Source organism: Mustela lutreola, chromosome 7 (assembly GCF_030435805.1).
Source record: "Mustela lutreola isolate mMusLut2 chromosome 7, mMusLut2.pri, whole genome shotgun sequence".
NCBI classification, from domain to species: domain Eukaryota; kingdom Metazoa; phylum Chordata; class Mammalia; order Carnivora; family Mustelidae; genus Mustela; species Mustela lutreola.
In genome coordinates this window covers 63,539,745-63,554,709 of record NC_081296.1, presented here as the reverse complement: position 1 = coordinate 63,554,709, position 14,965 = coordinate 63,539,745, and the positions used below count along the sequence as shown (strand labels likewise).

The following is a 14,965-nucleotide window of genomic DNA, read 5'->3' as shown; positions in this document are numbered from 1 at the left end:
TGTGGCATACATAACCAAAGCAGCAACACCACACATTCATTTTGTTCCCCTTAGTATTGTTTCTTACATTTATTTGCCCTACTTACCACCCCTATTCTGGAGAAACACTTCCTGATGCTAATATCCCACAGAGCACAATTTGGGGAAAACTCTCTTAGAAAAATATAATGAAAAGGAATCTATTTTAAGAAAGTTTTCTATTCTCCTTTACTTTCTGAATCTCACAAGTCTTTCTCCTTCATTTCCTACTCACTGTTCCCGTCCCAACACAAACACGCACCATAAAAGCTCATTGACTTCAGTTCCCATTACTCTTGGTTCATTCTCTCTTCTCGGGTCAACCAGACTTACCAAGCTCCAATATAACTACATCATCTCTTCCCCAGCCTAGAAGAGTCTGATGCTCACTTTCTGCCAATTCAAATCCTTCTCTCCCTATACCCTCCATAGAAGGTATGATTGGCATCTCTAATGCCAGAAGGATTCCCACCTTTAAACTAAATGCCTCTAGTCTATGTCTTTTTTTTTTTCTTTTTTAAAGATTTTATTTATTTATTTATTTGACAGACAGAGATCACAAGTAGGCAGAGAGGCAGGCAGACTCCCCACCGAGCAGAGAGCCCGATGCGGGGCTTGATCCCAGGACTCTGGGATCATGACCTGAGCCAAAGGCAGAGGCTTTAAGCCACTGAGCCACCCAGGCGCCCCTCTAGTCTATGTCTTTAGTTGTTTCTGAATGCAACAATAACCAGACCAGAGCCAGGAAACTGGAATTCTCCCTCATCCTAGTTCCTCAGGGATTCAGCTATGCCACTTGAAAAATGAGGGTAAGAAAATTCTGACAAGCTATTATATTCTCAATTCTGTGCTATTTCCAAGGTGGAGGAGCCCTATTTTCATACACTCAGTTATTTGTTCACCAAACATTTTATTGAGCATGTACCCAATTCTTGACACAAACTCAATAATAATAGAATTGAGATGTGGTCCCTGCTCTCTAAAGCTATCTGGTAGAAGATGGACAAGTAACTTGTGGTCATGATATTGAATAAATGCTGTGATGGACGTATTAGATAGGTGTACTGACTGAGGAAGTGCTTCCTACTCAGACTGTGGAATCTGGGAAGTTAACTGCAAAGAGATGCTCCCTGAAGAGAATTTTGGAGTGTGTGTTGACCAGTTGGGCATGGGAGAAGGGCCAGCCCAGACAGAAGGGATAGTGTGTTCCTGGTTAGTTGGCGTATTGACTTTATACTTACTTCTTATTTTTTTCATAAAGATCTTATTTATTTGACACAGAGAGAGCACAGCAGGGGGAACAGCAGAGGGAGAGGGAGAAGCAGGCTATCCCCTGAGCAGGGAGCCTGATGTGGGGCTCGATCCCAGCATCCTGGGATTATGATCTGAGCCAAAGGCAGACATTTAACCGACTGAGCCACCCAGGAGCCCCCTATACTTATTTTTTTAAAGTTTTTGTATTTTGGGGCACCTGGGTGGCTCAGTGGGTTAAGCCTCTGCCTTCAGCACAGGTCATGATCTCAGGGTCCGGGAATCGAGCCCCGCATCGGGCTCTCTACTCAGTAGGAAGCCTGCTTCCCCCTCTTCTCTCTCTCTGCCTGCCTCTCTGTCTACTTGTGATATCTGTCAAATAAATAAATAAAATCTTTTTTAAAAAAAAATCGGACATTTAAAGTTTATTTATTTTGAGTAATCTCTACACTCAGCATGGGGCTCAAATTCATGACTCCAAGATCAAGAGTCCACTTTATACTTATTAATTGCCTTTTTGTTTATTTGTACATTACCTGACTCTAAAGTCAGAATCTGTGACCCTCACATCAATTTCTAAATAAAATTATTTTCAGATAGGTAGTGATGTTACTTTATTGTGAAATAGAGATAATTCAAATGCCCTCATTTTTATTTCTAATAGTTAACCCACTTTAGGGAAAATTCTGATAGGTGTGAAACATGAATATGCTCTAAAATTCTTTCTAATTGCAATACAATGTGTTTGTGTCTTTGTCTATTGGAGATTGTAGCTTTGTGTGGAATGTCAGAATCAAAGGTTGACGTCTTTATTTCTCTGCAATTCAGGGTGGGGAATCCACTAACTAACCCTCTAAACCTAAAATATTTAAGGACTAAAGCAGATGTGGCATAACTGCTGGTTTGCTAAGTCTCTTGTGGTTTATAAAGATATATTTTATGTCTTTTATGATTACGGGATGATGCTAAAAATTTTGTGGGTAATAATACCGTCACATTGGAAAGCCTGCATGTAACATCTCTGGAGAAGATAGAGAGTGCTACCTGGCCATCAAGTCAAAGTAAAAGATATTTAATTGGTTATTAAGAAAAGCAGTTAGGAAATTTTATTTGGAATTTGGTCTTTGACGTTCAAACATCAGAAACATGAGGGTGTTAAGTCCTACATTCATAAATAGGTTTTTTTTTTTTTTTTTTTTTTTGCTTCTCAACACAATAGGATATGTTTTAATTTTAAGCATTATTAAATACATAGCTGTTAGAATTATAGCTTATTTTAAAAGACTTCAAAATTTTTCAGGTTTTGTTGTTTTTTTTTTTTATATTCCTTTGGCACCTGCACTAGATGCCGACATAAACTGGTTAAATAGCATTTGGTTTAAACAGAAAGACAGAAACATACATGCATATTTATGATATTTTGTTTGTTGGATCTCTCTTAATATTACTTGACTTTCTGTGTTTTAATCTCTTTTTTTTTTTTTTTTTTTGTATTTTGGGTTGAAGCCACTCCAAAGCTTAACACCTAGGAGATTTCTCACTTATGGTTCCCTTTAAAAGTGCTAAAATCTCAGCCTCTCAAACAAGAGACCAAGCTACAATTTAAAGAAAGCAGTGGTATGGATAAAGGGCCCTAAGAATGTTGCCACCTTCTGCATGTGTCTTCTGCCACATCCTTTCTTTTAAACCAGCAGGAGAATTGAAAGAAGGATAAGAGCTTGGCCCATCCTAACACTCCTGGCTAGACAAGCTGGTCTTCTGAAGTTTCCCCTGCTGCTTTAGAAAAAAGAGCCCCACAGACAAATAAAAGAGCCACGGGCACATTCACATGCATAACACCTTCCCTCCAAACGCCAAGTGGCTTTAGATTGCTGGCGTTGGGGTGCTTTGGCCTGAGATGAAGAATAGAAACTTGAGAACCATTTGTTTCCACACCATTTTGGGTGAAGTGCTGTATTTTTCACCTTAAAAGGCCATTTAAAAAGAAAAATATGGTTTGAGACGAGGACACAATTTGGAAGCCATCACACTTAATGGAGTCCCTTTAAATGTAACACTTTGTCCTATCAATTCTCTTCTAAATTAGTTGTCACTACCTAGAGGAAACCTACCCTTGATTGTCTTATGCTGTTGCTTAAACACATACAGTGTCCTATATGTATGTTCTTATGTCCAGTTTTTAAAACTCTCATAAATTCTATCACTTAAAGTTACCCTTGTTAAATGTGGAGTGGAACATGACTTGTGTTCATGGGGTGGTCAGTGTATTATTACCATTAGCTTCTATATCTGATCTCACAGGTTATCCCAGGAATAAAGAACATAAAGCAGACCGGACCTCATAGAAAGAAGGCCCCAGCCACAGAGGTTTTTACTGACAGTTGACTTGGCCGGCCATTTTTAGATGGCCTTTGTAAAATCCGGAAGATCTATGAAAAGGAAGTAATTTTTAGAGGCAGCCAGGCAGTTTATTAGACTTGTTGACACAGCTCTGGAATACTCTTATAGTTTTGGAGTTTTGAAAAGATGAGAGAATTTTGAAGTAAAGTTTTCTTTCCAACCCTTCCCTCTTCTTTTGTCCTTTGACTGACTGGCCTACCTGGGTCCTCAGCCTGGGAGTCCCCCTGTCCACTCAAAGGTAACATTTAGGAAGCCGAGTTTGCCTCTCCTCACTACAACAAATAGGCCTTCCTTCTGAATTTCCAAGTTTTATCAGCTGTACACCATACCAGACCAAAAACAGATTCTAGGGTTTATGCTTTTAATAAAAAGCTTCCCTTTCATCTCTACCACCTTAACCTGCATTCATTTCATCTCCCTCTCTTGCTTGGATTAGACCCTTCTACATTCTCAGCTTCTACCTTCTCATCAGCTTAGCTCCTCAAGCACCCTATTTTGTGTAATCATTCCCCTATTCAGGATTATCAGGGATTCAGCTGGTCACTTGAGAACATCCACTAGTGTGAGGGAAATGTCAGGTGTTGGTCAAAGGGTGGGACTTCCGGTTGGAAGATGAGTAAGTTCTGGGGATCTGATGCACAGTGTGGTGGCTGTAGTCAACAATACGGTACTACTGTGTACTTGAATGTCACTGAGGGAGTCGATCCTAAATGTCCTCACCACAAAATAGAAATGGTAACTATATGACACGATGGAGGAGGTGTTAGCTTCGGTGGTCATCCTTCTGTGATACATATGGTTATTGAACCAACACATTATGCCTGACACTTACACAGTGATACAGGTCAATTATGTCTCAAAAAAATTGGGGGGCGATGGGGGACAAAGAGTTTCCACCAGCTTGTCTATTAACCCCTGTTAACTTTTCCAAAACCAAGAGCCAGTGTGAGTTCAATCTCCTTGCACAAAATGGGCCCTCCTCTGCCTTAGTATTTAGTGCATGCCATTTCTTTACTTGCTTCCTCTCCAGTATTCTCTGTTCTTTTAATCCGGTTCAGCGTTTCCTCCTCCATGTATTCAGTGATTAACTTCCATCTGACTTTGAAAACTGACCCTCTTGCACTGACTTACTCAGTGGGGACTGTATTGATTTGTAATTTTTACGTATTGTCAAATTGTGCTTTTCAGTTTCTTTCTGTGGGGGCAAAGAGTCAAAATCTTTAAAAGCATGAACTGCATTCTCAAAATTTTAAAAATAGAGAGGGGGTCACATGACTATTTATGTATTACCTATAATTTCTCCTTACATACAGCCTGGTTGTATTTTGTCATTAAACTAGTGTTTTGTGAAGTATAGAATGTGGAAGATTTTTATGTGACATATGCACAGATTGCTATGGACCTTAAAGAAAATTCATTCCAATTTTTATAGGATGGGAAAAGGCTGGAAACGGGCTTTACATGATCCTTGCTACTCTGCACCTTGCTTTCTCTTCCTACCTGCTCTTGTTCTCCCTTTGGAACCCAGTCTCTCACTGGGACACACACACACACACACACACAGAGAGAGAGAAAGCACCTACCAGTGCAATTCTATCAACGTTGAGGAGGTGGGTGCTTAATAATTTTTGACTGACCAAAGGGCAACATAGAACAAAGTAAGAAATGAGGCTGAGAAAAATCTCTATTCCCCCTGTAAAGTGAGAGAGGGGGAGAAGAGAGCAAACACTCGAGTGCAAAATGACTGGAGCAGAAGCAAGGATTTTTTTTAGCAACTATTCTTTCCTCCTTTGTTTTCAGCATTCCCACCCACAACATTCCTGTCTCTGACCTGTGTGACCTATGTGGATAAATATTCTAGCTTCATAACTCTTTGATATATATATATATACATATATTCTTTATATATATAAAATTTTATATATACTCTTATATATAAAAGAGTATGTGTATATGTATGTATGTGTATATATATGTATATGTGTATATATATACATATGTATATGTACATGTATACATATACACACACATATATATGTATATATATAAATATAAATATAATTGTATATATGTATCTTTATCAGCCTTTCCTCCAGAGTAGCACAGAAAGCCTAGCTAGCCAGGTGTTCATCTCTGGCGTAGTTTATCGCCACATGTATGTGTGTATGTGCACGCATATATATGGGCACACGCACATACATATGGCTGATGACTTCTCACAGTTTATCTCAAGGCCACAGTGTTTCATGTTCCACTTGGTTGACAGGGCTTCTCTGACCTGACAGATTTATCCATTCAGAAAATGTATGAAACCAGCTTAATTCTTAGCAAGACAACGCATATGGCTTATGTTGATTTTCTTCCCTTATATGTTACTCAGGAAGTCTGTGTCAGTATAAATCAGTCACAATGAAATCAACATTATGGAATCTTTGATACTGCATTTGCTAAAAGCTTTCTGGATGTTTAATTCAGCTTTTAATGACTGATATTATTGACAGGGGGTAAACATTTTTGATGGATATATTTGCTCACAGATGTAAAAAAAAAAAAAAAGTAATCCTTTTTTCCCTTTGATTTAAAGAGTACAGTGCTGTTGGAGAGGAAACAGTTCAAATGTGGTCATCACAGGTTGGTGGCACCAAAAATAGAAACTCACTTAGGGTAAAATTTGCTGTCAGGAAAAATGGAGCGTTCTTTCTGAACTCAGGAACGCGTGGTTCATGTGAGCTTGCTTGTAGATGGTTGCTACAATAAGGCTTCTTTCATACAGGTGTGTTTATGCCCCAGGCTTGCTGGCCACAGTCCATTCCATTTACAGAAGCTGAATTAAACAATAACTACCGCATTGCAAAAAATGGCGGTGGGGTGGGGAGGGGAGGGGGAAAGGTGAGCGTCAAAGGAGATGCCTGAGAGCTTTGTTAGGGCCAAGAAAAACCCTGTTGCAGTTGTCAGAGCTTGTTGATGTTGCTGGGAACGGCACTTTTTTTTTTTTTTTTTCTCCTGGATTTTGTGGTTCTGCCTTAGGAAAGAAAGTAAAATAGAACGGAAGAACAAAGTCCTACTCTATAAATCAGCAGCTGCTCCTTGCCAGATCAAAGGAGTGACATTTTTGCTCCTGGACTACTTGTCCACTTGAGGGCTTGACAGGCAGCTAACAGCTGGCCTGCTAGACTATATGGGAGAATCAGGCTACATCTTCTTCCGAGCAGATGACAAGCTAATCAGAGAGATAGCCACAGCAGAGGGTATATGAGTGCACCTTGATCTCCTCAAACATATCTAATACATAATTGCTAAACAGCTTGGTACATTTTTGGCAAGTTCATGCTTTGGTAGTTTCCATTGAGAAGTAGGATAAAGAATTAATACTTCAATCAAAGGTGATCGTGAAGGCTGAAAGATCCCAGATTTGTTGGGATCTTCTCCTCTTAGGGTGAATTAGTAAATGGCTAGGAACATAATGAGAATTGGCTTAAATATATGTAACTGGTATCAAATGACTGGTTGATTTTTCAAAGCCCAGTCAGGCTTTAGTGTTTAAGCAGAAGAACAGGTAATGGGTAATCAGTAATTTGAAAGCGATGACTCCTGCTTTTTACGCCAATAGAACTGAATGAAGTTGTCGATGTTCTGTGTCTGCAAAAAGTTGTTTTCAGAAGTCTCATAAGGTGTGTGGCTATGCAGATCTGGAATTTTAATGTCAGTAGTAAAATTTCCAAAGTAATTCAGTTTCTTGTTGATTTCCGTCTGCCATAAATCATGTACAGGACAAGGTAATATACTACAACTTGTGTCTATTGACTTAGTATTTTATCTTTAAGAGGACAGATCCTAGATATGAGTTAGCTGAGGAAGCGTACGTGTTTTCCCCTCCCTTGCTATCAAGTAGCTTTTGAAGGATCACTTTTATAGTACATGATAAATAGCCACATATGAATAATCTGATGGCAATTCTGCAAGAGTAACAGTCCTTCAAAATCATAACCTGCTGGGATGTTTTGTTACATGCCATCAGGTCTGATTATACTTATGGAAGAGTGTTTATTGTCACTTGGTGTTACAAAGGAAATAAAAGATAATTTCCTGTCTTAAAATTTCCCAAATTCTTTTACTAAAAAGTCTCTACTGTTGGCCGTAGTACCTTTAATCACATAAGACACCAAATTCTCCAGTCCACCTTTATAATTTTTTAATTATAAAAATAATTATACTTATTATTGAAACTTAAACAGCAGGGGGACCTGGGTGGTCTAGTCAGTTAAGCATCCGACTGAGTGGGTCTCCCTGCTGGGTGTGGAGCCTGCTTAAGATTCTTCTCTCTCCCCCTCTCCCTCCCATGCCAAACCTGCATGTGTTCACTCTCTCTGAAAAAAAAAAAAAAAAAAAAAAGTAGGAAAAGAAAAGAGAACTCAAACACTAAAGAAATACACATTTTAAAAAAACTGGAGAAGGGAAGAAAACTCTACCATCTTCTTCCTATCCGTCCCTGAGAGAACAGTTTCACAAAAACATTAGCCAAACTTTTTCTTTAGGAAGTACAGATGGGGTAAAAATGAATTAAATTAGTATAAATTTTTTAATCTCTTGCCTTGAGCAACAAACAACTATTTAGGTCTGAGGTAACTTAAGAGAATAATGCATGCACTTTCATGTCTAAGTTTCATGATTAGAATGAACTTTTTCAGGTTTCTCTTCTCCAGAAGAGTGCTCAATCATTTATGTGGTATGTGATCTAGAGCAGGACCTCTAAACTTAAATGTGCAGAGATCACCTGGAGCTCTTTAAGAATATGGATTCAGATTCAGTAGTGCCAGGGTGGGGGACTACTAGATTTCTACAGTTCTAACAAAGTCAAGGTGATGTTCAGGTGACGGGTGGATGGAACACACTTGGACCTGCAGGGGTGTAGAGAACCATTTTAGAGAGTGTGATACCAAAATAGTTTGTCCCACTACCCTGTGCCCCAGCAGATGTCTGCTCCAGTATCTAAAATCCACCCTTCCTATGGCATTATACATTTAAATTAGCTGTGATCCCTGATCTACCACAGGGACACATGCTCCTGAAAAGTGTAAGGCACATTATCACCCTCTGTTCAAACCAGCATGGATTGGCTTAATAGTCACCCACCTAGTCTTAACTGTTACTATGAAAGAACAGAGCTCTTTAGGAAGGGACTTGAGATAGGTGCATTTTGAGCGTAAGCTAACGTTTAGTGAGCTCTTACTATGTGTCAGGAACTATGCCATGGATTTTACATATAACATGTCCCTTAATCCTCAAAACAATCTAGGAAGAAAGAAAGAAAAGAAAGGAAGGAAGGAAAAGAAGAAAGGAAAAGGAAAAGGAAAGGAAAGGAGAGGGAAAAAAAAAATCTGGGCTCAACCACTGCCCTATTATAGACAGGAAACAAACTGAGACCTGGAAGTGTAAGTAGACTTGCCCAAGGTCACACAGCAATTAAAGGGCAGAGAATATGAGCCCATGCTCCCCACCACTTTGCTCTATGGAGAAGTCTGCAATATGGAAAAATAATGGCAGAGGGTTTGCCCAAAGTAGGGTATTTTAGTAAAGAACCCCTGTAAGCCCTTGTAACTCTAGGGAAGAATTAGATAAAAGAATATTGAAAAAATGTAGTAGAAGGTCATTAAAGTATTAGCTACTTTATAATTTCGTCCAGAGCCTTTCATGTGTTCGGCATGAACATTCCACTACTCGGGGCGTATTCATAAAGCCACAAAATGTTTGTGATTCCAGATTAGTATCATGTGTTCATATTGTAAGTTTATGAGTAATTCGTTCATGTGTTTTTGAAGTTATAGATAAGTCTAGTATCTCTCAAATGATAATTTAATCTGTAGCTCAGGGAAATTAGGTACTGGGAACGTGTTTATGAGCAGCCCATGAATCTCATTCATTTACCTTACGTTGCTCACAGTTGTCTGAGAGAAAAGACCCCTTGTCTGGCCATCAGTGAAAAACTTAGGTTTGCACCATGGCCCAGTCATTCATGCGCCTGAGTACATGTTCAAAGACATTAAACTTGCTTAGCTCACCAATTGAACCATTTTTGTGTATCTTACTGAGAAAACCCCCCTCTTAGCCATAACCACAGCACATAGGAAAAAAACCTTGCTTTCCATGTGTGTGAACTAAGAAAAACAGTTGCTAACTGATTTGTCAGGCTTGAGGCTTCCTTACTTCAAAGGCCAACCGGTAGCAAGCTTCGTGAATAGGCATCCTCACTGAGGAGTCCCACGGCCGCGGAGAGTGGAGAAGCAGAACTTGTTCATTTTTCAACAGGTCCCCAGTCACCAAGCTGCCTCTAACACCTCTTCCAAGTTAACCCGATCCCTCTTCAACAGCTCAGCCCCCTCCCTGGACCAGACCCATTCACGGAAAAGTTTCCATGCAGGGATTCCTGGTTCTTCCTCAAAGTGTTCAGGGCTGGCGTCCTTCCAGGTGACTCCACAGAGGCCTGCACTTTCTAACAAAAGGAATGCTGCCTAAAGAAGTTGGTTACCAGGTGTGGCATGAAGTTAGTGAACCAGAAAGAAGGGATTTATCAGTCATTTAAAAAGATGTGGGGGAGGGGCGTAAAGAAAAGAGAAGAAATCAACCAACAAGCAGGAACGACACCTAAGCCTACTTCTGTCAATCTCAAATATGCTTTGGAGTGAAAAACCTTTCAGAGGAAAACCGCGATGGTCAAATTTCAGTGGCAGAAAAATAGGCAAAGCTGAAAAGTTTGGCTCTTCTGTTGGGGGGCCGAGGTGGGGTTGGGGCCGGGGAGGTCTCTAGAAGCGCTCTCTCCAGCAAGACAGCAGGATGAGATTTCCATGATGTTTTATTCCCTTGGGGTTATTCTTTTTAATAAATTCCTTTTTTTTTTTTTTTTTTTCATCTCTAAGTTGACTCAGAAAGGCCTCATGATTCTTGGAAAGTCATTGAATTTATTTCTATAATTGAGTTATTTTTAAGCTAACAGTCAGTATATAGTTTTTAAGAATCACACATACTAATGCATTTTCTATTTTCGTAAAATTTAGTGAGAAAGTAGATAGTCTCAATAGATACTCTCCAGAGTCTTCGTGTGAGCGTGGATAGTAACTTTGTGTTCAATACAAATCAATGGAACTAGAGCACTTTAGGGTATCATTCCCTAAGGAGTCACTAATGGAATTATCTGTAGCCCTTAAAAAAAGTCACAATGAGGATAATGAAAATTTTTGCTAAGTGAAATCTGGATAAGGCACTAGGCTTACTAGCACATTTTATTTATGGCATTTATCATATATGGCACGTTTTATGCACAAGTTTTACAAATCTCAGAATGTTTTTAAAAGCTATTTAATTTTCTAAAAGACTTTGTAATTTCATGTTAAATTGTTTATACCAATAAAAAAGCATATTATATATCCTCAACTTCAAAATCATTCTGGGATGACATTAAAACTTAGAAAATTTTTTAATATCAGATACAGATGAAAAACCTAACAGTCTTTGAATTGGAAATAACTTGTGGGGGTTTTCATTAAAGTTGGGTGCAGCTTGCTGCATTTTGGTTAGTTGGATGTCTTCAGCAATTTTTCAAATGTTTTGGGTTTGGCAAAGTCCAAAATGTTTTTGCCAAGACCCTCTTTTCCCCTTATTTTTTAAACCCGTGTGAAATTCAAGGATAACTTAATCCATATGTGTCTGATTCATTTACACTTAACTCATCAAAATGTTATTTTGTAAGACCCATTTAATATCCAGAAAACCTTTTGAGTCTTTTAAAGACAAGTCTTTTGTCTTTGAACCAGTGAGTTGCATTTTTCCATATGAATGGAGCTTGGACCTTGAAAGATAGAGGATCAGTTGATTTTCAACTTAGAGTCTTCAAATTTTAAGTAGGATCAAAACTTGATATTCTGTTTACTGCTTGAGCACTGAATAAGGTCATTTTAAAATATAGATCAGAGGAAGTGGAAACAATTTCATGTCATGTAATTTGGGGAAAGACTGCATTTGGAAATTTTATCTTAGTAGTACTAAGGAAATAAAAGTTATTCCTAGTTTGATTTTTTTTTAAAATCTATAATTAAATGGCTTCATCTTATGTACACTGATATGTTTTCCAAGAGAGGCCTGTGGATCATTAGTACTGTGTGGTTAATCTCATTTTTTTGGTGTGAAATTGTTCTTACAGTCAACTCATTAATGGTTCATTCTTATAACAACATCCGCGGTGTTTATAAAAGATATCCCAAGATCAGGGGAGTTGACAATTGGCAGGAGTTGTAAGTTAAGAGATTTCTGAAAAATTGGGGCCCATATGTTTTTAAAATTCTGTGCGATTTGAAAGAATGTGGTAGAATTATGAATCTGGCAAGATATAGCACTATGGATCAAAAACATTGTTTGAGAACAAAAATTCAGAGAAGCTAAATGGAACCCAAGTGAAAAGAGCAGAATCTCCAGGACCCTTTGAAAAGGATCTAGCTGAAAACCTTCAGAGGCATCTATGCATATTTGTTTAGTGGAACTGGGCACAGAAAGGCCCTCGCCATAACTGCTAGTGAACATCCTGTCCATGCCATGGTAACTAGTTGAAAATGTAATACTGGAGTGGCATTTCCAAGTTCAGTGCTTCTATAAAGACCTGCGAGCACACAGAATGCTTTTTTAATGTTCTGCATTGTTGTGTGTCCCCCATTGAACAACCTTTTGAGCGGACCCCGTTTTTACTAATGTAAACATTCTGACGAGTATCCAAAGAAATGACCTTTGAGTGAACCTCTAACCTTCCCCGTAATTATTTGTTTGAAGACAGTGTGGAGTTCTCCTGCTGAGAACTAAGAACCATGATGCCTTGCAGCTCTGTGAGGAAGGGAGTGTTTGGGGGAACTGGAGAGAAAGACATAAATAAGGGAACAACCTCCAGATGTAAATAATAAAAGAGTAAAAGGGTGAAATTAAAAAGGGAAAAAATAGCAATTCGTTTTACCTAAAGAGTTGGCCCATAGGAAGAAACAAAACCAGGATTAGTAGCACATAAAAAGAGGTGAAGCCTCTGCCATGTGTGTCCTCCATTAGAAACTTCAAGGAGGAGAGAGGAGGTTTCTCCAGGGTGCTCCTGAGCATCTCAGTTGGTCTTATCCTGAGCTGATAAAGAGAGTTCCTTGGGGGGGTGGGGGGTGGGGTGAAAAGCATGGCTCAGTCCTCCTTGGTCCCAGTAAAAACAGTGGGGAAAGAGGAGATAATTACGTTCCTTTTCTGATTTAAGAGATGCTTCTGGAACCCTTTGTGATCTGCTAGATATTCCTCGCTAACACTGAAGTGCCAGGTGGGGATAAACGTGCAATTTCAACTCTCCTTTTGTTTTCACCTCTCACTGCCCGTCACTGACCCCCCACCCTTCTCTCCCCTTCCCAGCCTCCCCACCAGACCTGAGGGGGTGTAGCGTTTTTTTGACAACTGAGCTATACTTGCTTAAGTAATAAAGAAGTTCATTGTTTTGCAAACAAACACCATATGCAAAAGACTCCTTTGGTTTCTCTTGCCGCTATTAGTCTTGGGCTTAATTGTATTCCCACTAGAGTGCTCACAGGAGGCCTGAACAAGTGTGGGCTGCCGTCCTCCTAGGAAGGGGCTTCAACTCCTTAGGAACGCGGAGCTGCCAACACACACTAGAATTTTTCTGGCTAATTTCAAAGAATGGGTTTTCAGTTCCTGCCTGTGGCCCCATGCGGGCTCATTAATCATTAAGTCCCCCCTGCACTTAAGATTTGAAACTGGAAATACTGGGAGATGTTGTAAGTGGGTATATTTTTAAGGGACTGCTAGCTATCTTCTAGGCATCCCGCCCACCCTCTGTGCCGCTCCCCCCCACCACCACCAAACGCACAGCCAGTGAATCGTGTTCATCAGCTCAAGGGTGCAGGCACTGAGCATCATTAAATGCACGGGGACAAGGGTAACTCGCCAATGGTAGAAAATGGTTTTGTTTTTATTAAATTTGGAGAAATAAAGGAGATTTCTTATCATCTTACTCTGTTTGTACATGAATATTTGATGGGCATTATTAAACATTAAAGTAACATGAAGTAGGCACTTATTTTTGGATTTCCCACAAAATTAGATCCAGGCTTCTAGACGAAATAACTGCTGCTCCCTTACATTCCTGTGATTCAGCCGCCACCTGATTTGAAAACGTTTCTTAGGCTCTAATATCAACCATGTGTACCTGAGGCTCTGTCTTTCTAGTGGGTTGAAAGGTGGCTGGGTTTATGGTTGGCAGTTACCTTATCCCTGCCCTGGGTGTCCCAGCTTAGACTGGAGAGGCCGCCCCCAGCTGGCACTGACCTCTAAATGACCCCTAACTTTACAGGCTTAAACTGCGGGAGTTGCCGAAGAGCAGAAGTCTTTCTGGCCAGCACTTATTACTGCTGTGTTGGTGATAAAACTTCAGACAGCCTAATTGATGGCTTTGCTGACCTAACAATACCTTGTGAAAGCACAGTGCCAGAGCCTGGTCTCCATTTATGACCAGCTGCAAGGGGAAGCTAGGTCTCCCTATGATGGGGAGTTGAGGGAAAGGGGGAAACAAATCCTCCAGCCTGTGAACTTTAACCAGATTCCAGCTTGTTCAAGAAGCACAAGCAGGACGACAAATTAATAGATGTTTTCTCAGGGAAAAGTTTTCTCCCCCCCCCCCCGGCCCCCCACCAACCCCAACCCCTTCCCTGAGCCTTGGTCGCCAAGTCAACCTCGAGTGGGTTGAGGGGATGGAGATGATCCAGTCAACTCTTTTTGAACCCTGAAAAGGGAAAATTGCCTCGGGCTCGAAAAGAGAATTTTCAGGAGATGTTTGACTGTGTTGTATTCTCCTCAGCGTTTGTGCGAGAAAGTGCTCACGGGGCACCGAAACCGCCTTGGATGACTGGGCTTCTCTGTTCTGTTTCAGGTTTATTAATGCCAGAAGAAGAATAGTACAGCCCATGATTGACCAGTCAAATCGAGCAGGCAAGTTCCAACTAGTATCTCCATTCATGTCTCATAGGCACAAATCCCCATCAAGTTAGACTCTAGGAGTTTCATCACCTGCTCAATAAATGCTTCCATCAGGCATCCTGGGAGAATTTTTTTTTTTTTTTAATGTCCCCAGAATTCCATTCTAGGAAGCAACTTCACTAATTGGTGCTAATTGGAGATTTCCCACCCTGACTCTCCTGAAACTGCTTTTTATTTTCCTTCTGAATTGGTAATTGGGCACGAGTATTAGTGCCACAAGCAGTTTGTTTGACTGTGA

The 14,965-nt window shown here is 40.0% G+C and overlaps 1 protein-coding gene across 9 annotated transcripts in view; it reads left to right on the top strand.

Annotated features, from left to right (window-relative positions):
* MEIS2 (Meis homeobox 2) overlaps window positions 1-14,965 on the top strand; it is a 208,580-nt gene that overhangs the window by 188,360 nt on the left and 5,255 nt on the right. For all 9 annotated transcript variants that reach the window (XM_059181115.1, XM_059181113.1, XM_059181116.1 and 6 more), the window contains one exon: window positions 14,621-14,679. In XM_059181115.1, coding sequence (XP_059037098.1) covers window positions 14,621-14,679 — 59 coding nt within the window. The remainder of the gene's footprint in view (window positions 1-14,620; window positions 14,680-14,965) is intronic.